We start from the raw sequence: 27,324 nt of genomic DNA on the forward strand, positions 1-27,324 counted from the left end.
GGCCTTCAGACAATTGCTCCGATTGATACAGGCCAAAAAAATAATTCTAATTAAAACAAAACTGAACCTTTATTTAATTCTTCATATACCCCAAACTTGCATTCAAGATTTCAGCTCCTGCAGGGCATTTAGATTTTCATTTAGTGAGCTCTTCTTTTCCTTTTGTATTTTCTGTGTAATGGACTCATTGTTCAATTGAATTTTTCATCTTTCTGAGCCTTCTTTGCACTGCTATGTGATACATTCAATTTACTAAGCTGTGTCATGTTCTGCGTGTCATTTAGCTCATATACCTGTTTCTGCACAGTATTGCATCTTCCAACTCAACACTGACAAATGAAGTGTTACAATGGAGTTGTGCAAGCAGCCAAAAAACACAGGAAATACAATTTCAGTCTCAGAGTTGTGATTAAAACCTCAAATTTACTCATCCGATTTCTAAAGTTGTAGGTTGTTTTTATGTCATGAAGTACAAATGAACCCAAAAAAACCAAACTCTTGAGGTCTAGAGTATTAGAAGAAAGTGAAACACTTCAATCAAACTGAACCTCTTCAAGGCAGTGCATGGGAGGGAAAAAAGATACATCTTAGATATCCATGTTTCCTGGAGTTTATTTGAGTTACAAAATATGAAGTGCCATTAGCAGACTCCACTCACAAGAGCTTGCCAACCTTCTTCTGTTACAAGTATTTACACCCAAAAATTAAGAATCTGTCCATCTACATTTCCACACTCTGTGTTCTGGTACGTCCCAGAGTACCAGTCTCTCTGTTAAGCTGTCCATGTTGGGTCCGTGTTTTTTTTTTAAATTCCTTTTAAATATTTAAAATATTTACAAAGTCCCATGTTCAAAAACTCCCAAATCAAACTGTAGCTTGTTCAATGCAAAGGCAGGTGACAGAGGGGTAAACTGCTTCAGTAGTGTGAGAACATGAGCAGAGCAGGTGGAGTTAAACGAAAAGTCTTCTACAGGGTTAATCCTCCTTCCTCTAAAGAAAAGGCCTGGGCGAGGAAGTCTGTACAGAATTATTTAAAATTACATGCTGAAATGTCTGATCTGGTGCTGAGGTACCTCAAAGATCCTAATTTCTGAACCAATGATTAACAATCAATCAGGACAGATGAAAGAAACAGGCCCCTCAGAGAGTCGTTCATCAACCATCCTGACTTTTTTTTTTTTTCTTCCTTCCTTCCTTCTTCAGAGCATCTCCGAATATTAAAATAAAACTCCAATAAATAGAAATACAGCAGAGAAATGGTCAAGTAAGACTCATTCTGGTTTGATCCATCCCTGAGTTCTTTTGAGAAGGACAAATATACCAGACAGGAGTGACAAGAGAGGGGGGAAAAACATAAAAACAAAAGAAGAAGAAGAAAAAAAAAAAAAAAGACTGATGGGGAAAGAAAAAACAAAAATGTGTTGATAGGACTTATCCTACACATTCCCACTGTGTCCAGGAAAAAAAGAAAAAAATATTCCTCTGGCTTCCTGAGGCTCATCAACGAGAAGATCCATCCTCCCAGCAGTGGACGTCACACAGAGGTGATGACTATCATGAGATGTGGCGAGATGCTTGAAATCCTGTTGAGAAGGTCGGGGGCGAGCTGGGATAAGTGGCTCTCTGAAAACTCGCACGGAGGGAAAATCTGAAGCACATAGGCGGGCTGGGAAGTACAGAGACACATATCAGTTACATGGAAATACTGAGATGGGCATGACTTTTTAATATTCAAAAGTGTCATTCAGTAACAAAGAAGTCAAAAAGTTTTTAATTTTTTCTGTCTCAAAGAGTGAGTGTGGGACTCAGTCCCCAGGTAGGCCATAAAAGTTTATTTTTTAAAATTAAATTTGTTTACAAAAATTATTCAGTCTTGTGAGGATTTCAAGATCTATTTATATCTATTTTTTAACAATAGATTGTTTAACAGACGCTGTCATATTTGATCGAAGAACAAAGAGATCCACAGGATACAATTCTTAGAGAATGAGTAAAGTCATTTAAAACTTTAATAGAAAAAAAATCTATTGGACATTTCAGCAAAATTTTGTACAAAAAATAAAAAAAATAAAATAATAAAAAGCCAATGATTAAAAAAAAAACTGCTACAGGGTGTCAGACTTGTGAAGTGTGTGCTAGAGATGCTGCTTTATTGAAATGAAAAGAAAACCTGTGCACTTCAACTCCTTCGGGTACAATATGAAAACGGGTAATATGCAAACGGCACCAGGTAAAGACAGTATGGCACAGGTCATGTGATCAGTCATTCACATGAACTGTGTGGGGCAGTTTCTGTCTGACAAGGATCCCTACAATAAATATGTTTCACGGCCTGTGAAAGTCCCATGTGAGTTATGCATATACACAAATGCACTTCCAAAGAAGCCTAAACCCTTTACTATATGGTAAGGACTCCACAAGTACTTTGGCCAAGTAAAATGTATGCCATCAATCCTGTAGAACCAGTTCTGTGTTTAAAATGAAGCCATCAAATGGTATTGAAGATCAGAAGATTATAAGCATCAAAACCTGTTTGTTTTCTCTGTGCTGCATACTCCAGGAAAAAAAAATTAGGGAAGATCAAACCAATGGGCTGATATGCAGCTGAGAAGCCCCTTCTGTGTGTTTAATACACTTAAACCAGCCTTTAAACTGTTGTATAAGCCAGCGTGAAATGTATGGTTTTCAGGGTTTTTATTGGTTTTCAGCGTTATTTTGTTATCGTTTTTATCGTTAACTCTGTTTTCCTGGGTCTTTTCACGTGTGTTATGAATAAATCTTTTTTTTCGGTACCGGTACTAGTTTTATTTTGTTGTATTTATCTGCGACACCTTAAAGGCCGGTCCGTGAAAATATTGTCGGGCATAAACCGGTCCGTGGCGCAAAAAAGGTTGGGGACCGCTGGTATAAGCCACATAGGACAGACAATTAATAAAACAGTGATGACTCACCTGATTGGAACCTGGGTTGGGGATGTTGATAATACCAGCAGCCAACTTTGTCTGCAAGTAATTGATGAACGCTGCCTTAAGAGCTTGGGTCTGGTTCAGGACGTCATCTTGATCTCGTCCACAGGGCAGAGCAAGGAGGAGACAGTAGTCGGTGTCTCCCTGTGGAGAGCAAAAGGTTCATGTTATTAGCAGACAGAAACTTGCTTAAAACAGGGAAGTAAAGCAAAAAACGCACGTACAGTCATTCTTCTGGCTACACTCTCCAGTTGTGAAGCCTCCAGTCTCATCCTCTGGACAATCCTAAGCAGTGCACCTCCTTCTTGTAGGGGCAGTGATCGATGAGCCAAAGCTTTGTTGCCACAGACGAAATGCAGCTGGACTGCAGCTGTGTCGTTTTTAAGTGCAAGCAACCCTTGCCACACAATAGGGTATTTCTATTTAAATGAGGCAAAAACAAAAACAACAAATGAATGAGATGAGGCTAGCTCTTGCTCAGACCAACCACCTTGTTTAATCTGTTGGGAGATTTGCCTTACCGTGAGTAACTGCACCATATTAACAGGCTGTGTCATCTTGCCATCTTTTGCCTGGTGGTCCGCACCCTACAAATTCAAGAAAAACACAGTTAAGAACAACAGTACAACTAATCTTTGCTTTAAAAATGTTTTCGTTTAAGGTTCAGTTTTCTTTCCTTTAGTTCTTATTTTAATTCATAATTATTCTGAAACCTGCAATTCATGACAGTGTTAAACTGCTTTCTTATATTAAATGATAGGTTCTCCATGTAATCCACAGCCATTATGAGGCACTTGCTGTTATTAAGCTGTGCTTTTATTGTATAAACCAACTGCTAGTTATACATGTACTTTGTACCAACACAGATCTGTCAATACTGATTATGTTGACTGGCATTTTAAACATCACGCACTCACCGCAGCAGGTGTGACATTCATTGGCGGCTGGGTAAGTCCAACAGCAGACGCTTCTGGCATTTGAGAATGGATTCCTCTCGGGTTTGAGTACATCCCCGGGTAGTCTGTGAATGAACCACTAGGTCCAGGTGGCATCAGCTGAACCCTGTGGGGAGATGCCATTGCTTGTCCGGATTGTCTGATTCCCATCATTCCATCCTTAGGAAGTGGAGAGTGGGGCCTCTTTGCCTCTAAAGACTTTGTTATATCCTTATCGGACACACCTTTAGACAAAGCATGTGCTCTTGGAGATAGAGAGGTCTCCTGAATGTGTCCAGAATGAGAGTCTGCGGTTGAACGATCCCCCTGTTGATGCAAAAGAACACGCATGTCTCTCTGTGTTATGTATGTTTTGTCCAAATGGCCACTACTCCGCAAACTCCCACGAGGATCGGGCTGCAGAGTGTCCAGCTTCAGCTGTGCAGGAGATGGTCTGCCTGTCTGGTGGAAGGGTCTTGATTCTTCCTGTTCCCCCTCATGACTCCTCAAAGAACCTGGGTTTACTTTGAGAACCTTGTCTCTGCCAACAGCCTGAGGTGAGGTAGGCCGTGGCTGCATGGCACTAGACCAAGAGGAGCTGAGCGACTCACTGTGCATGCCGTAGCTCATCACAGAAAGAGGTGGAGTATTGACTCTGACATCTCCCTGGACCAGATGCCCCACTTGAATTGACTGAGTAACACAATGTGGAGACATTCGTCCCAAGCCTCCAGGCACACTATGAGGTGGCATGATAACTGACTGCTCGGGATGATGCACGCCAGCAATAAACTGTTGCATGGCAGGATGGCTAGTGGATAACATAACTGGAATACCCTTGGGTGATGAGGAACCAATGGGTGAAGACACAAATGGAGAGTGTGGGTGCCCTGACTTACGTGGGGACCGTGGTTCCTGCTTGACCCCACCGAGATGTGAAGGAGTTCTATCACTAAAACCTACGTGGTTTCCAGGTGGAGAGGGTAAATGGGGGCTTATTGCAGGGCTTACGGCAGAGGTCCAAGGCGGTTTGGTTCCATCTGTACCATGAGGATCAGCACTATCCATTTTCTTTGGATGTTTTAAAGGCATGTAATCTTGATGGTAACCTATTACCTGCTGGTTGCTTGGTGGCAGACGCTTCACTACTCCTTGAGGTCCAGATTGGTAAGCGGAATCCATCTTTTCCAAACCAGTGTTTTCTTGTTTGATTGAAGACAATCCTGACTGGTGTTTACTGGGATGCCCATGATCCATCTGTGATGAAGGCCCTTTTTGAAGGCCTGGCTGGGAATACAAATCTTGCTTGGGTATGGATACCAGTTGCTGAGATTCCATCTCACTTGGTGTTGCTGATGGGATCTGACTTATCTTTGCACTAATTCGCTGGGGTCCCTCTGTTTTTTGACCAGAATGACTCAATACCACCACTCCTTCAGATGTATTTACTCTCAGACCTGGGCAAGATCCAGTGCTAAGAGTGGGGCTCTCAATAATGAAGCGTGTGGCACTTCCACCTTCATCACCAGCAGGCAGCACAGGATATGACCCAGCATCATCTTTGCTGGGCCTATAACTTGGTTTGGCTATAGGAATGTCAACAATGTTCATGTTCACCTTATCCTCAGGCTCAGAAGGATTGCAAATACGGCTGATAACAGATGTGGCAGTGGATGCAATAACAGAGATCACAGACTTTGTCTCAGGAGTCGTTTGTGGAGGTCTAACAATAGGTGGGGCAGAATGCACTGATATTTTACTATCAGACAGTGATGACTTATTTGACACAATGGCTGTGAGCTGAGAATTACTTTCAGATAGGTTCTGATCTCGAAGGTTTGGCAGATTACTTGAAACAGAGCTGCTGCCTGTCTGTGAACTAGTTGTATGTTTCTTTAAAATCTGTCTCAAGTCACTTGTGCCATGATCAATATCCTTGTTTTCAGACTCTGATGGTAAAGGCTGGTTTTCCTTGGTTGGTAATGGCATGATTGGTAAGGAAGAGGCACTGGTATCTTTAGAATGATGGCGCCAGTCTGGTGGAGAAACAGGATTTCTGCTTGTTTGAGGGGGTCTGACATTTGGGTTGTTAGCTCGTGGTGACAGAGAAGGGGAGTTGCATTCAGATGGCAAGTGCTGTGGCTTTGTGCATATTGGACTCTTGGATTGCGGGTAAACAGACTTTAAATGCTGGATGTGTTCTTCTGAAGATGACTCTGTCTCTGCGTTTACATCTGTAGCTTTGACTGCTGAGGTTTCAGGCTCTGTCTTCCAAGTAGCAGGAGTAATAACTGCAGTAGTTGCTGCAGCAGCAGGTGTCTCAGAAAAAACCTTTGCATCAGAAGCTGTACTATCTGCTAATGGGGTTGCCGATTCCTCAGTTAACGAATGTCCATCTTTCAAATCCTTTCTTAATTGTTTCTGGCCTTTAGAAAAACGTTTAGGTGTTCTAGGTCTTCCCTTGGGGCCCTTTTTGGGTGTGTTTGGGAAAGTGGGTTCCTCCTGGACAGAAGATGTATTTGTTTCATCTTCCTTGATGTGCTGAACCAAGTCTTGAATCTCAGGTTCTGAGACTACATCTAGATTTGCTGGAGGTGCCTGGGTTATTGAATCAATAGCAGCCATCAGTTCTGACTCACTGGCAGGATTAGATGTTTTTTCTTCCTCTGGGTCACTTTTTACATCTGTATGAGGGACAGGCGGTGTTGGTTCTGTTGGAAAGGTTGGATCTGTTAGTTTAGCAATGTTCTCCACAGCTTGCTCCAGTTCCAGCTCCTGTGAAATTACATTTTTTGATGTTCCCAGGAGCTCCTTTTGGTCTGAAGCTGCATTTTCATTGTCTTCATTGCTGGAGCCTCCTTTGTTAGCATTTGTGCACTTTAAAACCTGTTCACTGTGGTCACCATGTCTAAGCCTTTTTGACGAGTCTTCTGGAGTCCCAGGCTCTTCTTCTCCTAACTGAAGAAGGTCTTTCACCTCTGTTGCATGCAGTCTGATTTTGAGGTTCTTGAGGACTGGTGACTTGGAATTCCCTGCTTTTCCTCTAAGAGTTTTCTCTTTTTCTGACATGGTTTTCTCTTCCAGGTTGGAGGCATCTGTCTCTTTTCCATTTGATTTGTCATCATATACCTTTTCATGGAGAACATCTTTACCTTTGGCCAATTCTATGCCTTGTTTGACCATCTCCTCTTTCTTTTCATCAATTTTCAGCGATGGATCTTCTTTACCTGAAACTGATGACTCTTGCAAAGGCGAGGTATCTTCATACGTGAAATCATTTTCCTGACCATTATCATCAGCTGCCTCAGTTTTGTCCCCCTTCCTTGTTGATCCAGATCCTAATGATGTGGGCATCTGATTTGATGAACCCTTTGTGTCATACGGTGGCGTTCTCCCTTTTGACATTCTTGGAATACGTTCACCACTTTCTGATTCATTTGAATCTGTGTCTTTACCATCCAGTTTAGATTTTTCTACTTTAGCAGTTGCAGTATCATCACCTTGCCTGCGATTCTTGGGAGGCCGACCACGTTTATTTGCATGTGTTGGAGTTGGTGGATCTGGTTCAGTATTTTGTTGTATGGCATCTTTGTCTGTACCACGTTTTCGGGCAGAGCGTGGCGACTCTGCAACATCCTTTCCGGAACGAACTGGTGTATCATCTTCAACTGGGGTGGCATAGACTGATTTAACATTTCTTCGTCTTGCTCTGCTTACTGGTATGCTGTGCTCAGAGGTATCGGGATCTGATCCATGGATTGGAGATTTGCCTGTGGACCTCGACTCACCTCTCGGGGATGAGCCACGTTTCAGCTTTTCTCTGTCAATGCGCTCACTCTTGCGTGTTGCTTGTTTCTCAGTACCTGGTGCAGACGCTACAGGAACAGAAGCAACTTGTGCAAGAGACTTATACTTCTTATTTTTTATTTCTTTTGTTTTATTTTCTTTCTGAGATAAGACTGGTTCATCATTTCTTTCACTGTCAACTGGTACCTGTACTTTACCAGCTTGAGATTTTATGTCACTTTCATTCTCTGATCCTAATTTACAAGTGGATGGAGTCTCTTTCTTGAATACTTCCAACTGCTCAACAAGACTAGGCTGTACTGGACTACTGGCTACAGGTACTTCTGGTTGTGTTGCCTCAGAATCCAGCTCTGGTTCAGAATTGCTAACAAGCTCATTGTGAGACTCGTGGCAAAGTTCTGTGAATGTAGGTTTTACATCCTCAATAACAATATCCAGCTTTGCCTGAGACGGAGAATGTCTCTCTCTATTCGCTGAATAGTTGGATTCAGATGCTGTAATGGGTACAGGCAGAGAATCTGACGTCTCAATTGGTGGGTGCTGCATGGAAACAACATGTTCCTGATCCGTTTCTTGTTCCTTTTTGACAGACACAGGGGGACATGGATCATGGGGTGGGTTTAGTAAAACACATATGTCATCAGGTGGAGGAACGTCTTTGATCACAGTTTGAGTGACAGAAGCTGGTTCGAGTTTGGGTTCAGGAACTACATTTTCAGCAGGGGTAATTGGTTTAATTTCTGCCTCTGTGGTAGTTTCTGTTGTTTCAGGTGACTGCAGAGGTTGTTGCTCTTGAACAGGAGCTTTTTCTACTTTGTTTTCATTTGTGGGCATAGTGTCTTCTTTTGCCTCCTGTAGCTGCTGAGTTTTATTTTTCTGTTGCTGTAGTCGTGTTAGTTCCAAAAAACGACTATGGAAAAGGACAACAGGCCCTGAGTCAAGTTCACCATCTCCTGCTGCTTGCTGACTGTTTTGCTCAGGTTCCTCATGCTTGCGTTCCAGGTGCTGAAGTCGTCTCGAGTCCAGCTCAAAGACAGCGCTGTGAAGGAATCGGGAGGCAAATAGCTCCCTGCGTTCTTGTTCCTCTGGCTTAGGTTCCTCTTTCCTGTCATCAAGTTTATCTTCCGATCCAATTCGAGTCTTTTTCTTTTTCATATACCAGGAAGGTGTTGGTCTTGGTGCTGCTTCCACCTTTTCAGTGTCTTTTCTGTTACGCAAGTTTACAAAATGAGAATCGTAGTCTAAAAATGACCAGTTATCTTCTCTGGAAGATGACAGAGATTTTGCACGCTCAAGCAGAGCCTTTGTGTCAGGTGTGATAGTCTGGTCAAGTGCAAAGGAGTAGAATTTATTCTTCTCAAGCTGTGCTTGTTTAGGGTCTGAAAATCTGTCAGCTCTTGGTCTTTCAGAAAAAGGCATAGATGTGGAGGGCACAGGAGAGTGGGGTTTGGGCTCTCTGTCCTCTTCGGAGTCGGATCGTACTTCCCCAGGCTCCAAGTCATGACAAATAGCGTACTCCAAATGTTTGCGATTGTGAATGTTTTTATTTATATTTCGAGAAAAGTTCAGGTCAGGTAACAAGCCTTGTTTAATTCTGCTTTCCCATCTCTTTTGTTTCTCGTCCTCCACAATGAGTAAAGGAGTGCCTGTCTTGTTAACTTGTGTGTTATGTGTCCTTTTGACTAATAACTCCAGATCTGAGTGAGATTTTTCATCATTTCGGCTCAACTCTTTCTGAGGAGGATCCGCAAAGTCCTCATCTGGACGATTCGAGAAATGTCCTGGAGGGGAGCTGGTGTTCCAGTCGAGATCTTCACTTTTTTGTTTAAAGCTCCTGTACACACGCTCTCTCTTTATCCCTGACTCGGAGTCAATCTGGTCTGGTTTCTTTAATTTGTGGGACGGAAAATTATCTGTGACATCCTCAGGGGGTTTACCAACTTCATGCACGAGGCTCCGATGCTCTAAGTCCTCTGTTTCAGTTCCTTGGGGACTAGCTGGTTTGTCAGTTTTCTCAGACTCGCGCTGTTGCTGCTGCTGATGCAAACGCCTGTTTTGCTCCATCTGTTTGCGATAACTTTGAGAGGTATCAATGTCAATGTGGTCTTCTTTATTCTTGGCACTTTTGTTAATTTCAGAATTTTGACCAATTTTTACAGAAGTATGGTGGTCTGGTTCTCTTGTACTGTTTTGGTCTGCAATACCCTCTTGTGAAAATCTTCTGGAGGAAGGGTGCCCTAGATGTTGTTTGGACTCCAGTGGGTCCAAAGATCCCTCTGATTTCTCTCTTTGTACTTTAAGGTCCTCTTGACCATCTTTTGGAGTTCCACTTTTTTCATTTTTAGGTCTTGAATCTTTCCTCTGGGAATCTTTGTGTTTGTCTGTATCTATTTCTTTCAAATATGTTGTACCTGCACCAAAGTCAGAAGACTGATTACCATCCTCCTCCTCATGCCTGCTTCTCTTCTGACGAGCAGTCCTTCCTGCTCCAGAGTCACCAAACCGCCTTTTTCTTGCAGCACGGCGATCCAAATCTACTGCAGAATCTTTTCCATCAGTTTCAGACTTAACATGCTTCTTGAGTCGATTCCTTCCATCCAAGTCTGAACCATCACTTTTACTCATGTCAGATCGTTCACTTTTTGCTAACAGAGTACTAGTAAGAAGGTCGCCATCCCCTTTACATTTCTGTTTTTCATGGACATCCTGGTCTGATCCTCTTCCCCTTCCAGACCCTCCATCAAAACTAGTCTCAGGCTCTGTTTCAGGTAGTGGATTTGATGGGGATTGCCCCTTTGCTTTTCTTGATTTGATCTTTTCAGCTTTGTCGCCTTTCTCTTTCCGTTTTGCACGTTTGGGTTTCTCAGTTCCAGATAAACGATCTGACTGACTGCTCTTCTCGCTCTTGGAGGGATGTTCTAGCAGGGTCTTTTCAGATTTATCAAAATGTGGTGGTGACACTGAACTCACGCTGTCACTTCGTTCAGACGACTGGCTGTAAACTCGTCGTTCTGAGTCTCTAGGAACCCGCTCAGATGCTGAAGGTGATACTGTTGGACTAATAGGTCGCCTTGGATGGGAAGGGCTCCACCTGCTGCGATCAGCTTCAAAACGTTCTCGCTCCCTTTCTCGTTCCCTTTGAATATATGTGTACTTCCGGATGTCTTGCTCAAAGGGGTCTCTGTAATCCCTGTAGTCTCTAGGGTCTTCATGATAGCGTGGGTCAAAATGATCCCCTTGATAATGTTCAAGTTCAGGAAACCGGTCTCTGCTGCGGGCAGCATACTCTCTTCGAGTGTCCTCTGTATAGAGGCCAGGGGTTCGTATATTCTCATAGTAAGCCCTTTCTGCTGCAAATTCATGATACGGAGCTCTGCGATCCTCTCTGTAGAGTTAAGGAGAGAACACAAAGTGTAAAGTAATGAATCTAAATAATTAATTTGTAATTGAAATATTGTCACTAATGGAAGAGAGATTCAAAATATCACCACTTTCACTAGCAGCAAACATTTTCTATCTGCTTAATTTAAAAAAAAAAGGCAAAGCAAATAAAGTCATTAAACAGAAACAATAACTGTATTCAGATAACAATACTGGTCGTTTACCGTCGTTCAGGAGGGATTTCATAGAAGTCTCTAATGTCTTGTCCGGATGCCTGCATGGATCGGTAGAAAGCCATCTGACTCTCTTGACTTGCAAAATCCACCTATCATAAGTGAATAAAACACAAAAAGATTTAAAAAGGGGGCAAAAAACATTAGGATTACATTTTATTAGTTAAACCTTCACTTGATTTTTACCTTTATTTTATTGCCACCAATCTTCCAACCTTTGGTCTCTCTTACAGCTGTCTGAGCAAAGTCGGTGTTGTTGTACAAGATGAGAGCCATCCCCTTCAATCTATCAAACACCACCTTCAAAAAAGAAAAAATTAAAATCAGATTTATGGGAGTACTAAAATCAAAAGTATCAAATCTTAAGGAAGAGAAAAACATCACCTTACCTTAACTACATGTCCGTAGCGGCAGAAATGCCGCGTGAGGTATTGCTCTGTAATATTGGCCGATAACCCATCAAGCCAAACACATGTTGTAGGCATACTCTTTCCAAAACCGAGCTGCAAGGAAACAAGACACAAATATAGATATTATAAACACTCTAATCTATAATTTTGAAAATATACACATACACAGATGAGAAATGGTAAGATTGCTTAGTGTACAAACACTACCTTTAGTCTGTTGGCTCCCAGATACTCTCCATCCATCTTCTTTATAGCCTTGCAAACACTGGCAATATCAGAATACTGGACAAAGGCATACTGGGGAACTCCATTTACTTTCTTGATGTCAATGTCCTTGAGACAAAAAAGAGAGCAAATACAAAATGTTAAATGTAAAATATACAAACTTACGTGTGTAATTCAAAGTCAGATGGATGCTTACCACAATTTCACCAAAGCGTTGGAAAATGTCGAGAAGCTGTTGGTAACTGGTGGTCTTCTCCAGATTCCCTATAAACAGTGTCCTTGTGGCCTTTGGATGGAATTCATCTATTCGCCCATCCAAAGGCCTGAACTCATTTTCACTTTCTGTTTCTGGAGGAAGAAACGGATTTATCATTAATATTACTCACATGCTATTTGAATTTTGGTTCAAGCCTGTGGAGGGAATTAATGTGTCTGCAAATCTGCCATATTTATCAGAAAAAATACAAATTTCTGTGACTTTTGTTGCAACCTACCTGGTCCATTCCAGGCAGTGACTTCAATAAGCATGCCGAAAAACAGCTTTCCTTTGGAGACACTAAGGGCTTTTTCTTGGTCCTCTTGCTGTCTGAAGAATACCAACCCATAGCGGTCTTCTGATGTTCCATGGATCTGAACTGAAGTCACTTTCCCATGTTTCTTGAATTCATGGAAAAGTCCATCTTTCAAACTCGTGTCTGCATTGGAAAACAGAATTACTACAACACTACTAAAAACAACAGAATTCCCAACGACCTAAAGAAGAAATGACTCCCACTTTAATCTGTTGACAGGAAGAGGCTTTCATCTGGCTCAAATTATTTTTATTTCACAGCTTAGTTTGGTTTGCATACCACAAGCATGCTAAATGTGTAATTAAAAATAAAATTATAAAACATCTGTATGTGTGGCTTCAGCTTGCAGTAAATGAAACAATAACTAATAAAGTGATCAATCTCTGTCACCACAAATCTATACAATGCCCTGCAGCAAACAGTAAAGGAAATAGTAATTTTATTTCATTAAACAACCACTCTTTACCATCAGAAACTCCCTTTTACAAGAGCCAAAAATTAAAGTTTTTAAACATGGCTACATTTAACTACCTGCAAATTTGATGAGACTCATGTTTCAGATCATGTTGCCTGTAGGAAATGTACTTTCTAATGCCATTGAGGCAATAACAAATTCTAGGATATGGCAAGGTTATTGAGCAGAGAAAAGACTTAACTTGGTCCACTGAGAGGTAGATGAACATTAAAAACTCACCTGTTGAGCGTACTGGTAGATTTTGCACTTTAATGCCAAAGCTCCTACGGGGCTCTTCAGAGTCAAGCGCCATAGAGGACTGAGGTGGTGCGTGTGTAGCTGATGACTGAACAGAACGAGCCTGCGATCCATCACTTGAGCTGCTGTTTGAATCACTGTCAATGAAAGGGGAAAACGATTAGACACTTCTGTTTACACAAGTCTGAGTAAACAGATTATTTACAAATTGTCCAGCAATAATCCCAATGCTTTGTCCATGGACAAATATTCATCCATCATTTGTAGATTAAAAAACGAAAAAAATTCCCACCTGCCACTGCCTGTGCTGCTTGTGCTGCTGACTGAATCAGAGCTTGAAGATCTGCTGTGAGATCGAGACCTCGGGCCTCTCCCAGGGGACAAAGGTGCTTTTTTAGGGGAATGAGGAGTTTTGAGGGGTTGCCCCGTGGTCCGCTGAGGGGAGGGATGCCTTGACTGTGAGGAGTGAGACGATCGACTCCGACGGTGATGGTAAGTCCGATCGACACGCCGTCCTCTGTCATCTCGGTACAGGTCACGCCGTGAAGAGTTAGTAAGAGTAAAAGGGTCTCGGATTCTAGAGTCAAAGTGTGGGTCTGACGCCTCAAAGCTTCCCCCAACAGAACTGCTGCCTGGGCCAGCAGCAGTAAACACAGAGCGATCGCGGTAATAATCGGCGTTGTAGTGACGCTGTCTGTCAAAAGTACCACTGCGGTCATGATGTCCATATGGGCTGTGATCATATGCACGTTCACGGCTTTCTGAGCTACTGTAAATTAAGAACAGGACAGACATGAAAATAAAAAGTATTAATCAGACTCTTAACAAAAAAAAAGAAAATAAGCATTTCACTTAAAAATGCACTACAGCAATAAATGGCCCAAATACTGGCACTGTCTGTAAAAACTCTGAACAAAAAAAACAAACAGATTACATTTGTCACGCTTCTCCAAATCTAATAACCTATACATCTATGATGTAAATTCACAAACAGTCACAGGAAAACAAGCTGTCCACAAACTTTCAGAACTTTATTTCAGATTTAAGCTATGTTGCTCTTAGTCTCCAATTGTTTTTACTGGCACAGCAATAAACACTGAGGTTTCAGAGGTTGACTGTTCATGAATTATTATGAATATGGGGAGAAAATACAAATCTACATAAAACATTTCTCCCAAGTATTCAAGTGGACGTTTGTTCTAATGATCTATGTGGTATGGAGAAATGCCATGCAGGGTTTGGATCAGTGCATGAACTGGAAATAACAAGTCATAAAACTAAAAAAAAAAAAAAAAAAAAAAAAAAAAAAACAAAACTAAGCAGATACATACATTTAATAAAATTTACTTTTTTTCCTTTTGTAGCTTTTAAGTAATGAATTTCCCTAAAAGCAGTGCAAAACTATGATTAAACAAAGCACGAAGGAAGATTAGGAAAGAAAGTATGCAGAGGGCAGAGAAATACCAACCTTTTAGAAAAGAAGTTACCGAAACTAATCCAAATAAAATCTAGGTGGTCAGAATGTGAGAGACCTAGGCAAAAACGCTTCACGTATTCTCGCATTGCATGTTATGTTCATGTACTGAGCACCAGGGCAGTAGATTGTTGACGTATAATCCACAGTTAGGCTTATTTAATTCTCTTCACTGGATGGAAAAAGGAAGAAAAAAATATATACAGAAATGGACCTTTATGAGTATTGCAACATGTAGAAAAAAAAAATCATAGGAACATAAAACCTCAATAAATAAATATGGAATAAAATCTTTTTTTAAAAAGATGATGAGCTTCAGGGTAATCGGCAGATTCCAGGTTGACTACTCAGTAAGTTGGAGCCTGAGAGAAAAAATACATCCAATGGGATCGGTCTCGTTTCGCTGTAATTTTTTAAAAGTTTTATAGTGGCAGGGGGAAAAAATATTCCATGGGTTAATGTTAAGTTATTTAACATCACGCAGGTTAGTAGACTCCAGACAAGTATCAGAGTAAATAATATCCTCCTGGACTGGTGGGCCGGATACAACTCCATAATCAGTGGGTGTCATCTTTGTTTAGTGTCATGTTACTTTAAAAAAAATGTCTTCAACTTCCTCTAAGATACTCGGAGTGTTTTTTCCTGATTGAGGTCTCAAACTGCTACATCCATACTTGAGTAATCCAAATGAATGGCAGCTACACCTATCCACATCAGTACATCCAGCACAGGGTATCATATTGCGTACATCCAGGGGGTTACATCCCAACTATCCACTCTTCATGTCTTCATGGCAAAAGCAAGAATAGCTCCACAAACGTTGTTGGTGGCCAGGTGGTTGGATCCTCTGTGTTCTTGTGAAATCTTCTCGGTGCAGCGTCCATATGCGGAACAAAACCTGTTTTTGATTAAGTTAATCTCATCCTAACATGACAATGATACCTTGGAACTACACCAGTCTTTCTTCTAATGTGTGATGACTGAAAGGTTTCTTCCATCCACTCGGTCAAAAGTTAAATCCAGAACAGGCTGTATCCACAAGTGCAAAGCGCAAAAAAAGAAAAAGGAAAAGTAATGAACAGTCCAGCAATTAGTCGTTGCCTTGAGAAAAAAAAATGATATCCCACGATGGAAGATTTCTTCAAGTGAGTGTATACCTATATAGATACTTCCAAAAAACGTGTATCCATCATAACAGTGATGTACTTCCAGCTTCACATGATTCCAGATATTTTTTTTTTAAATTAAAGATAGATTCCATGTTGATTATAAAAAATATCCGCAAGCTCCCCAAGGTAGACTCCCACAAAATGTAATAAATCCACAACTCACCAGGATATTCCACACAGATGTAATATCCACATCAGATGTCAAACTCTCAATATATAGTTACCTTACCAAATGATAATGTGTAGTTAATTTACTTAGATCCAATGGGCAAGGCAAGTCAAATAGGATGAAAAGTGGAACGATCCCTAGATTACCTTTGTGTAACCCCTTGAGGCATCAATCCCTTACGGATACCCCCCACTATGTGTTTAGGTTTAACACCTGTGTGATACCTATATTTCCCTGGATTCGAAGGGGACGCCGTGTCCACTTACCCATCTATTCTCCGTTCATAACGTCCCTCTCTGGAGTGAAGGGACACAGGTGGCCCAAACACTGGACCAACCGTTCCCCTAGAGAATCCTGTAACATCTCGACTGCTCGAGGGAGAGCTGTCTTCCAGGCCCCGAACAGCACTTGGGACTGACCCGGGTTCATTGTAGTCAGTCCGAAGGTCTCTGTCCCCCATCTTGTTGACAGCATTGTGAGCCTTCTGTGCACTTTTGATATCCACAAAATCCACAAAGGCTGCAACACCCCCCTCTGAACCGCGCTTTCGCAGAACTTTAACACTCTCCACACGGCCATACCTGAAATGGAGACAAAGAGGAAATTACATATACACCGACCAAGAATATAGAATGTGCCAGTTTTTAATCAGCAAGCTTGCAAATGACACTGACTTTGAAGGCAGGACTTTATGATAACGAACCAGAGACCACAAATCAGAGGTGAACTCTCTGAACTTAAAAGTGCTAGCAATTGATTATACTGGATGATCACATTTGGGAATACTTGGAAAAAGAGGAAGTTCTAAGCAGTATTGATGACATTTCTATAGGACGTAGGATATGTTAAAAAAAAAACAACAAAAAAAAAAAACGCACCATGTTTAAACAGCAGACCACTACCAGGGGTGTGCAGCAATAAATCCCATTAGCAGGAATGTTTGTTTTCCAACTACTTAAGTAGTGTTTACGCCGCGTAGCAAGAGATTAGACACCTAGTGTTAGCTACAAAGCTGCAAATAACTCTTATGAACCCCGGAAGGCAGTTTGTGGTGTTGGTTTGTTTTACATTTAAGCACTAAAGGGTAGCAAAACCTGGTTTGCAGTTTACAATTTCACAAATGAACCCCAACAACACTGACTAACTTAGCTTAGTTTAAGCAGCTACACTTATGGGACCGGGCGTGAGGCAGCTCTCGTAAATTTCCTTCTATTAGCAATCGGTATATAACACTCTGACGACCAGATAAACAACAGAGTGTGAGGTTTTTCCAGTGGCTAAACTAACCGAATGCATTTAATGCTACTCTGTGGTTAACGATAGCTGCCGTTAGGCTTGTACACATCGTGAAAACGTCTCGACTTCCCACAAAATGGTTGGTTGGGTGGAAGCTTGGTGGCTAGCGAATCCAGCTAATTGCTCCTTGCCGTTCACAAAAGTTCGAGGAATGTTATAAATCGTTCACCTTGAGGCCCGAGCGGCTCTGCTTCACATATATGACTTCAATTTCCATTACCACGCTGCCAATAATGTGCATTCAGCACACGAGAAATAGCAATACTAGTAAAACGTAAAATGCTAACATTAGCTGTGTTAGCATTGATAGCAGCCGCCTACCCTTCGTAATGTTAGTGAGACAGCTAGCGCGCGCTGTTTGGAAAACACGTAACCTACCGTTTAAAATGCTCCACGATTTTCTCCTCTCGAACGTGTTCGGGTAAATTTCCCACCCAGAGGTGTCTGGTTTCCCGAACCATCTTGCGCTACTCTTTCCCCCTCCACACACATATGATCTCGCACGTTTCTAATCCCTGCCGGTCGGAGGTCCGCCTGAACAAAATGAACGACCCGGGCCCGATGGCCCTGCTAACCGTTTAGCTTTAGCTGCTGCGTCCTCGATCTGTCTTGCGTGGACGCGCATCAACCTCGCTCTGGATGATTTTGGTTGCGAGACGCGCGTCCCCGCGATCCCTGTGAAGCAGACGGCAGGCAGCGGGCGATTTTCTCCCAGGGGGATCAGGCCGTGGAAAAGATTAATTAAACAGCGAAAATTAGAATTTTTAATCACTTTAACGCGTTTATTTAAAAATTTGTAACAGTTGTTGACTTGTTGAATTAAAATTAAACGAATTCTGTAATAACTACTATGTGAAATAGAAAGTCACCAGTTTCATTCTTTGCAGCGCTCTATCGCTCTGCCAAACCGACAGATAAAGGCAGTGAAAAAATACAGTATGCTTTACAATGCAACGCCTTGTGAGTCCCATGCAGTCAGTGTTTTTCAGTTATTATTGGAATGTTTAGTGAAAACAAGGGCAACGCTGAAAATAAATGCATCTATTATATCTTATCGTAATCCAACTACTGTTTTGACCGTAAAAGGCCCAGAGGGTGCCAACAGAGGAAGTACTGCATGAGGAAGTCAGGACTGGCAGAGGAATATGCGAGGATGGACCTGGACATGTATGAAGACAGCGGGACAGTGTGCTGTAGGAGTGACAGATGGGTTCAAAGTGGGGGTGGGATTACATCAGGGGTCTGCTCTTCTGGTTTGCTGTGGTAATGGAGAGGTTTGGTAGGAGTCTCAGTGGATTATGATGTTTGCAGACAACATTGTGATCCGTAGTGAGAGCAGGTAGCAGGCGGCAGAGAGCCTGGAGAGGTGGAGGTATGCTCTGGTGTCAAACAGATTGCGATCCCCTAGCTCATCTCTGTCCAAAAGTGGACTAAAAGGACTTAACATCCAGCCTTTTTATAGGAAAAATGATACAGAATGTTAAAACGGAGTTAAACGGTTAATCATCCTTAATTCTAATCAAATTCTAATCAAGAATTAAATCTAATCTATATGATGAGTAAGAAAATGTAGTTTGAGTAATGACATGATTTTGATGCCTGACTACTTCACCTAGATTCTGGGAGCATTGTTATGACTGTGCATGTCCTTGTCTCTCTCTCTCTGTGAATGAGAGCACTATGTAAACAGTGTGTAAAAGTCTTCATCGTGCATGATTCTGATTAAAATAAATTATATTAAGTATGCTGTGATTGACAAACACATTCATAAAGATAAAAAGTATATTCACATGTGATGTGATTTTTAACTTTGCCTTAAATTATCTGGGTGAAAAGTTCGAAAGAGAGAGAGAAACAACAGCATGGGACTCACGGAGCAAGCCTTCTGGAAGGAGGTACTCACGATAAACTCTAGGTAGTCACTGCACATTGCTGATCCATGTCCACATTAAGTGGAATATCCCCCTAAAGTGCAAAGTGCAACAGCTAAAATACCTCTAATTTACCTCTTTCATGTCATGTCTGTCTATTCCTCCACGTACCTGTACCACTGTTAAAGCTGCTATTCTTTATTTATGATAGTAGAACATATTCTTTTTATTCTTTTGTTGTATGACTGTAGTGTGACTGTTTATTTGTCTGTATAAGCCAAGTTCAGCTGTACTTCAAATTTCATTTGATTCAAATGAATTGGAAGACTTTGTATGGAGGACTGCTTCCTTATTGAATTATATCGACAGAAATAAGTGTGCCAGTGGCCAGAGTGTGCCCATTCTCCTCTCTCATTCCTCCCAAGATCAATATTAGAAATCAGCATTAGCTCAGAGTACATTAATTAGTAGTATAAGTAGTATAATTCAAGTGATTTGATTATTATTATTTGATTCATATTTTGCTTTGCTCCTTCTAAACTGCTTTAATAAAATATCCTGCATTCAAAAAGTCTAAATTGTTCCATTCCATTTTTAACCTTTTGTGAAACAGTAAAGGTAAACACTGTGTAAAAATATTGCACCTAGTTAAGGGTTCTTACAGGTTCTTACAGGTTTCTCTAGCCTTAAAACTTAAGAGATCCTTGAGGTCTATTTTCCAGCCGTTTGTGGCAGATGGCTGCCCTCTCTGAGCCTGTTTCTGCTGGAAGTTTCTTCCTGTTAAAATGGTGTGTGTGTGTGTGTGTCCCCCCCCCCCCCCATCACCATCACATCTGATTGTTAGGCTTTTCTCTCTAATATAGTACGGGCATTATCTTACAATAAAAAGCACATTGAGGCAACTGTTGTTGTTATTTTGCGCTATTTTGAGCTGTAGTTGATACCTGCAACATATTGCAGCCCCTGATTAAATAATGAAGAAAGTGAAGTGATAAACAGAAACAAAAATAACAAATATGTTTTTCATAAAACAATTTAATACATGTGTACGAGATATGAATTACACCAAGTTTTTTTTTGAGATAGTGACTATAAATAAAGCAATTTCACTGGAATCCGATTGAGACTTTGATACTATGCCGGATAACTTTGTTTTATTAAGGCAGAAGACAATGTTAAAAACAGTCTGCTTGACGATTACTTTGTACTTGTTAGTGGTTTGTCTGCTTGGTTTGATGATGTAGATGCAGTTTGAAGGTGAATAGAGATAAAATATATTAGATTACTTTTCTATCCTTTTTTCAAGTTAAAGTTGATTATTTATATGTTTGTATAATGACTGAGAAACAGCATACTGACTGGGGTTCCATTTATTCTCGTACATTTTTTGTAAAGTGAGTTGCAGGAATATAATTGTTGCTTTTGTAGATTGTATTAAGTGCAAAATGATGAAAAAGAAGAAGGTAATCTTCAGAAAGCTTGATATACTGTAAAAATATAGTTTTTCTCTAGTGAAGGAAGCATTTAAGGCATTTGCACATTCATTCATAAAGGCACATGCGCAGTCTCCCATCTCTTTGTTCAGTTTTTTCTTGTCTTGCTTGCTGTTCACGTGGGATTAGTGCTGACCAGAAGCCAGGTTCAGGTGACAGGGCTTGCAAAGCATCTTCCCGTCTAAAGGATAACAGCCATGCTCGTTCGGTTCAGGAGACAGTTGGATGGCGCAGACCTGCACACAATAGGAAAAAACTTATTCCTGGTACTGAAATAATATCTGTCTCTGTGTTTGTATCCTTGTGGATGTGTCTGTGTAGTGAAATGTTTCAGAATCAGAATCAGAATACTTTATTAATCCCTAGGGAAATGATGACACACAAAACACCAACCTCACATCTGTAGCAGTTCTCATGGTAGGAACGCCCCAGACATTCAACTGTATAGCTGTCGGTACCATCTTCTTGTGGAATGATAAGCTGGTTACAGGCACTACACTTTGGAGCGTATTTCCTTTACAATGTTAGATGAAAAAGAAAAGTTTGTTACACTTGTAGACAAAGGGGTGGTTTATAATGCAACAAAAGCATTGTAATAACATGTCAAATGAAGTGGAACACAACTGTATATATTGATCCTTTACCTAAACCCTTCAAATAGTTTTTTCCCCTTCATACCTGTAATAGTCTTGAAGGCAGTAAACTTCTCCAACTTCTCCCTGGGCAAAAGCTTGCTCTCCAATTTGCCTCTTACATGTTGTGCAGGTGAAACAAGAAAGATGGTATGCTCGCTCGAGTGCGCGGATTATGTGATCTGTGATAGCCTCCCCACATGCCCAGCAGAGCTCCAAACTGGCCTGAGACATGGAGAAAGATACATCGTTAATTACCTTAAAAATTTACGTTTTAATCTGCTTTTTTTTTTTTTTTTTGCATTGGGTCTGTTTCTGAAAATGTTTGAGGCATCAAACAGTGCAAGTTTACCAAGCATGGTTGTTTTTATGAAAACATGAACCTGGACATAGATCTAGTTATTTGTCTTCTCTCAGACCCCCCCTGCCCTCTGAGCATTTTACTCACCACATGTGATAATTTCAAGTGCTTGAGCATTTATTTACATGTTGTAAGTATGAAAATCCCATCTGATCTGAATTGTTGGTCCAATTTGGGACTCACGATGAGGGGCCACACAGATATTCGTTTGCATGCTTCATGGCTTTTTTATTGCTCTCCAGTCTGTTGTAACACATCACGATGACAGATTTATCCAGCATTTTATGGGATTATATGAAAATCTGGAGCCATATTTGTTTGAAAGAAACTTCGATTTAACTTGACTTCCACAGACTTCCTGGATTCCCTCTCTTACCCACTGTTCTAAGGGTACAGGTGTATCACTATGCATGCTCAGTAACTCTGCTGGTTGATTAGAGAATCAGTGGTCTCAAGCTGACTGGAGAGGAAATAGAGCAGGGAAATGGTTGCTTCAGCAATGAAGAACTTGCAAATAATTTGTCTTCACTTATAGTTTTAATGAATGTAGTGGAGAAAGACATTCTACTTGAATGGGGCGGCTGTGTCCAGCAGGTAGAGCAGGCTGTCTACTAACTGTAGGGTGGTGGTGGTTTGATCCCTGGCTCATGATGCATTCATCATAGTGTGAATGTTAGACAGAGAGCGCTCAGGCTTAGAAAAAAATGTGTGTGTGTGAATGGGTGAATGAGGCTTGTAGTATAAAGAGTAGAAAGGCACTGTATAAGAACCATTTACCAGTCCCTGTGAAACATTACATTGAGCTTAAAATATGCATGCACAAATGTAAATAAAAACAAAACAAAACAAAAAAACATGGCTTTGAGCTTTTTTTTAACCACCTGAGACCCTGTGTCCTCATATGGGGATACATTTTGGGCTTTCTGCACCTTGTGCTTCATTCCGCTCAGTATTTCAACACTTCAGAAATGTTCAGAAGTGGTGATATTGCTGTAAAATAAACCAGTTTTTAAAAAATCCTTTCTGTTCAACGGTGACTCATTAGGTCCAGCTAATCTCAAAAAGCTAGAAGAAACAGGAAAATTAAACCCAAAGAAGAGCTCAGGTTTCAGGAGGTTAAAGTTTGCATGTATATTCACAGCTTGGTTAACACGCTGCATTGCGCTACCTGGTAACAGTCTTCGCAGAGCGGGATCCCGGCCTTGTTGTAGTACTGTTTACCAGCCAGGGGAATGTGACAAGATCTACACTGGAAGCAGCCATCATGGTAAGTCCTGTTTAAGGCCTCTATCGCAGGTTCAGAAGGAGCCACTGGCTTTCGACAGAAGCCGCACAGATCTGCGTTGTTCACACACACACACAGTCAAACCAGGTTATAATAATGTGGCACGCAGAGTGGCAAAATGTATAAAAAGAGATCAGGTTACCTTTGCTCTCTTTGTCTTGGCTGTTTTGGTGGATCCTGTGGATTTGGTCATCTGAGCTTAACCCACTAGATGGTGTTCTTGCTTTCACCTTAAATGTAAAGCGCATTATTAAACTGACAAGTTGAGTTTGGCCTACAGAGGCGAACTGCATAATTTAGCAGCGCTTGATTTTGAACACATGTGGGAGTTGTTTAAAAGTGGCTCTGAATGTGACAGGCGTAAGAAACACCGGAGTCATCCACAGCACATCATCAGGACCAAGCCACACAAACATTTTAATTTCACTGTGGTTTGAAGGTTTGGTTTAAAATGGGTGGTGAATACTATTTTTTTAATACTTCAAACATTTCAATTCTACTGAGTTTAACAGATTATTTCTAACCCTTTTCCTCAGTCACATAAAGACTTTACCTTCTTTCGTGTAAAGACCTGCTGGTGATTCAAAGATGAGTTGTTGAGTTTAAGCGTTTTTAAAGGGAAACCTTTCAGCTTTTATTCAGTCAGTAAAATTCTCAGAAACCAGAGAGGAAGAAAGTAATTTACCAGTCCACCCCCCCCCCAACTGATCTTTGTCTACACAGACATGGAGCAATAAAGTTTTTGTTTATTTACAGGAGCAGTTTGGAAGTTGGTGATTTTGTGAAAGCAAGTGTGCACACTTTTAGTAAGATGGTCGTATAAGAGCCCTGTTCTTTATGTTTTGGTGATGGCGCTTTACAGCCACTGTGAAAGGCTTGTGGAAAAGCTGTGGAAAGCTAATCCTTCATTGCAGACAAAATAATTACTCGTGTGTTTAAAATAATTGAAGGCATTTTTTTTTTAAAGGAAATTTGGCACCACGTTTTCGAAGCTGCAAACTGGAAGATTTTAAATGTCATTTGTTATAGTGACACTGTAAGATAAGTCTGCATACCTCTGGGTTGTAAACTGGCTGCTGGCCTGGGGTCACGGGGTGGGGGAAAGACTCTTGGGCTGGAGGAGGTGGTGGAAGTGCTGATTCTTCAGAGGGCAACTCTCCCGGACATAGAGGCAGTGCATCAGAGGGAGGGGGAGGAGGAGGGAAAAGCTCTGTTTGGCATGAGAACAAAGTTTTAGATGATTTTGTAGCAGCATAGACAGCTGATTTAAAAAAAACAGACTAATGACAAATTAGATGAAAAAACTGAATGTTTAATCACATGTACTGATGCACTGTGCTGATATAGTTTTGGTCTACTTGTCCTTTCAGAGTACATGTTTTAAAATCGAGACCCCCATGGCCCTTCACTGATTTTATTCTGGATCACTCATCACTTTAAATTCCCCATGCACTTTGGCCCTCCTGGTTGATACAGCAGTCTGCACAGTGACTTTTTGTTCACTGGTTCAGGTGTTACATGTTTGAGAGAAGATATGTAGGACATACATTTTACCTCAAGTTCAAGTGTATCTGTATAGTGTATATTTCCAGCACCTGATGTCAGTTTGACACTCTTGCTTTAGTAACTCTTGTCTAATGATAAAATATTTGTGTCCTGATGGGAGTTGTCTCTTCCAGGAAAAAACTGTCCTTATCCATGGGGCAGGAGGGTGTAAAACATGGTTTGATGAATCATGGTTTATGGCCTACACGTTCACCTTATGTCATCCCAATTTCATATCTCCATGAGAACCACCATCATAAAAAAAGAAATAGATACAAATAGGGAACATCTTTTAGGAGAATCTGTTGATTCCTTCTGTAGAAGTCAAAGACTTGGAGGATCAATGCCAAGGAGAGCTGCAGCTGTTCTGGGGGCTCATAGTGACCGAAAACCTTACCAAAGCACATGGGCTCAGTTTCCCAGACATGAATTAAGCCTAGAAACTTTTCTGAGGAGATCCTCATTGATTTTTTTTCTTTAAGTCTAGGACAAGGCTCAATCCCTGTCTGGGAAACTGGCTGGAAATTTTTTTTGGCTCTTTTAAAAGTCTTTTAGATGTATAAAATCAATATTTTACATTTTGGGATCAGATATTTTGAAATGCAGGTCAGGAAATACATAAATTATCATTCTGATCTGGGGAGGACCCAATAAAGGGCCTTGCAGGGCCATTTTCTAATATTTTATAGATAGTCTTTTTAACTAAGAAAAAAAAATCAAGTATATAATAAATACCTGATGAACTCCTCTGGTCATTTTTGTCTTGAAGCTGTGTTTTGCCTGGTTCACGTTTGGGGGGACTGTAGCTCTGTGGGCCTGAAACCAGGGCCGAGGACCCCGCATTAGTCAAGCCTTTGATTTTTAGGCCGCCATTAGACTCTGACGGCGGTGACTTGTCCTCTCTGCTGTGCCTGAGGGCAGGTATGCTGTCACCTGGGCTGACTCTTACAGCAGGATGCAGTTTCTCTCTAGCCGGGGCACTGTGGGCTTGAAGGGCGGGCTGCTGCTGTGGGGTCACGGTGGCTCGGTGAGGAGAAGCCAGAGTGATGAAGACAGAAGAAACCACCCTTTTTGGTGGAGCTGCTGATGCCATGAATGTACAAAAGTCTCACGCAGCCTGAAAGGAAGACAGAAGAATAAACTCATGACTGCTTGCGACAGAGAGAAACACAGCATAAACCACAGGCTCAGTTTATAATATCAAGCAACAATAAACTACAAGAACTCATACTGAAGACAAAACAGACATTTATTTCCTATCATGTTGATCTAATTTAATCTAGGTATAGTTGCACAGCTGTATTCACCCGCTTACAGCTCTCATTAACCATAATGAATGGTACTAGAGTCAAAAAGCACAAATGTGAATCATCTGTATGCTGTAAAACCACTCACACCGGCTGTGTCACATACCTGGAAGAAAATGGTCTTTCTCTTTGCTTCTTTCTTCTTTCCCGTTCTGTATCTCCCAAATCTCTGGTTTATTTTCTCTCCTATGAGCTGCCTCAGAGAGAAGACTTTACTCCGGTAGAGAGGGGCTGCTATCTGCAGAAGGCCACTCCTTTTCCTTCTGTACCTCCCTCCGTCAGTCGACCCCTCCTCCTCCTTCTCTGGCTGAATGACAACACCGCCTCCCTCCCGACCGTAAAAGGTGAACAGTTAATCTCGGACAAAGTGCAGTAAAAGACATGACACATTCATCTACTATGAAAACTTGGCAGGCTGCACACACACACACACAGACAAGAGTGCATGAACGTAGACACACACCCACACTGAGTTATGCAACATGTGTGCACTCATACCAAAATCACACAGCCTTTTTTTCTTTCTTTTTTTTAACAAATGCAATACACAGTGCCATAAAGTTCCTCGTAAGGTTTTTACCCAGAAGCAAGCAGGCAGGCAGAGACACACACACACCTACACACACACAAGCAAACTCCCAGTTCTTTATCTCTCTGCATGCCAGCAGGATGTGACTGTACCTGCCTTTTCCAGCAAATTTCTATCTCAAACTGCCCTCTTTTTCTCCCCTGTGCAGTTCTCCCTCATTGTTCTGTCAGCTTTATTTTCCCTACCTCCCTGGTTGAGTCTGCCTCCCTTTTTTCTTTTCCCTCTTTCCTTCGTCCCTTCCCCCACAACATTATATCACTTAAGCCCTGACTCTCTATCAGTGTCTCATGGCACTGCTTCCATTTGGGACACAGAGCAGAAAACACTGTCCGATAATAGGTGCTGGACTTCATCGGGAGCTTTTGTGCTCAGCTTTCCAGGACCAGCGGCATTACGGTGCAGTGAATCAGGGCATTGTGCAAGAGGAGATGTTGGTATATTAGGAGAAGGGGGGCAGGGGGGAGTACAGAGTGATGTCTATGGGAGCTATGAAGAAGTGCTTTGTTGTGTTTGCTGTTCCCCATCACAGTCAGTCTTAGTAATATCAGATGTGCTGATCAGCAAATATTATGATTACTCTCTTGAGCCAAAGCGTGTCTGGTCCCTCCTAAAAGTCAAACAGGAAGATGGAGCAAGAGACCGAGCGCTGAATAAAACTTTCCTGATTGATATGGGTCAGCCTGGAAGAAGAGAGGGAGAGGGAGGAATGCGCAGAGAGGGTTAACAGGAGATGGCGATGCGGAGAGTGATGGGGGTCTCTGTTGTTCCAGCTCTGTGGAAAGGAATGCTGCAGTGATGTCACGGCTGCAGGAGGGAGCATGCCTACTGATGACACAATCCCCAGACCTCCACGCTCCGCCTTCCAACAGCCCAAATCCTCATTAGACCCTCT

General features: G+C 41.5%; 2 protein-coding genes across 5 annotated transcripts; both read right to left on the minus strand.

Moving 5' to 3' along the window:
- Window positions 1–594: 594 nt before the first annotated feature.
- On the minus strand, window positions 595–17,991 carry si:ch1073-335m2.2 (msx2-interacting protein). 4 transcript variants are annotated; one of them, XM_040028603.1, is made up of 15 exons: window positions 17,728–17,991; window positions 16,320–16,634; window positions 13,534–14,007; window positions 13,224–13,378; window positions 12,452–12,652; window positions 12,154–12,305; window positions 11,940–12,065; window positions 11,712–11,825; window positions 11,509–11,622; window positions 11,314–11,414; window positions 3,884–11,093; window positions 3,488–3,553; window positions 3,191–3,385; window positions 2,952–3,110; window positions 595–1,666 (listed from the first exon to the last, which is right to left on the minus strand). In XM_040028603.1, the coding sequence occupies exons 1-15, from the start codon at window positions 17,808–17,810 to the stop codon at window positions 1,535–1,537; spliced, it is 9,597 nt and encodes a 3,198-aa protein (XP_039884537.1). In that variant the 5' UTR covers window positions 17,811–17,991; the 3' UTR covers window positions 595–1,534. The 4 variants fall into 4 exon arrangements, with proteins under 4 accessions (XP_039884537.1, XP_039884536.1, XP_039884539.1 ...); XM_040028602.1 differs by having other exon boundaries at window positions 13,534–14,010; window positions 17,728–17,990; XM_040028605.1 differs by lacking the exons at window positions 16,320–16,634; window positions 17,728–17,991 and adding an exon at window positions 14,710–16,312.
- A 2,310-nt stretch (window positions 17,992–20,301) lies between these two features.
- On the minus strand, window positions 20,302–26,113 carry LOC120731549 (filamin-binding LIM protein 1-like). Its single transcript, XM_040028612.1, has 8 exons — window positions 25,950–26,113; window positions 25,272–25,653; window positions 24,047–24,201; window positions 23,134–23,221; window positions 22,875–23,044; window positions 21,392–21,570; window positions 21,107–21,227; window positions 20,302–20,949 (listed from the first exon to the last, which is right to left on the minus strand). Exons 2-8 carry the CDS (start codon window positions 25,627–25,629, stop codon window positions 20,839–20,841), a joined length of 1,182 nt encoding a protein of 393 aa, XP_039884546.1. The 5' UTR covers window positions 25,630–25,653; window positions 25,950–26,113; the 3' UTR covers window positions 20,302–20,838.
- Between the last annotated feature and the right edge of the window lie 1,211 nt (window positions 26,114–27,324).

This window comes from Simochromis diagramma, unplaced genomic scaffold (genome assembly GCF_900408965.1).
Source record: "Simochromis diagramma unplaced genomic scaffold, fSimDia1.1 OVJJ01000483.1, whole genome shotgun sequence".
In the NCBI taxonomy this organism is placed as follows: Eukaryota; Metazoa; Chordata; class Actinopteri; order Cichliformes; family Cichlidae; genus Simochromis; species Simochromis diagramma.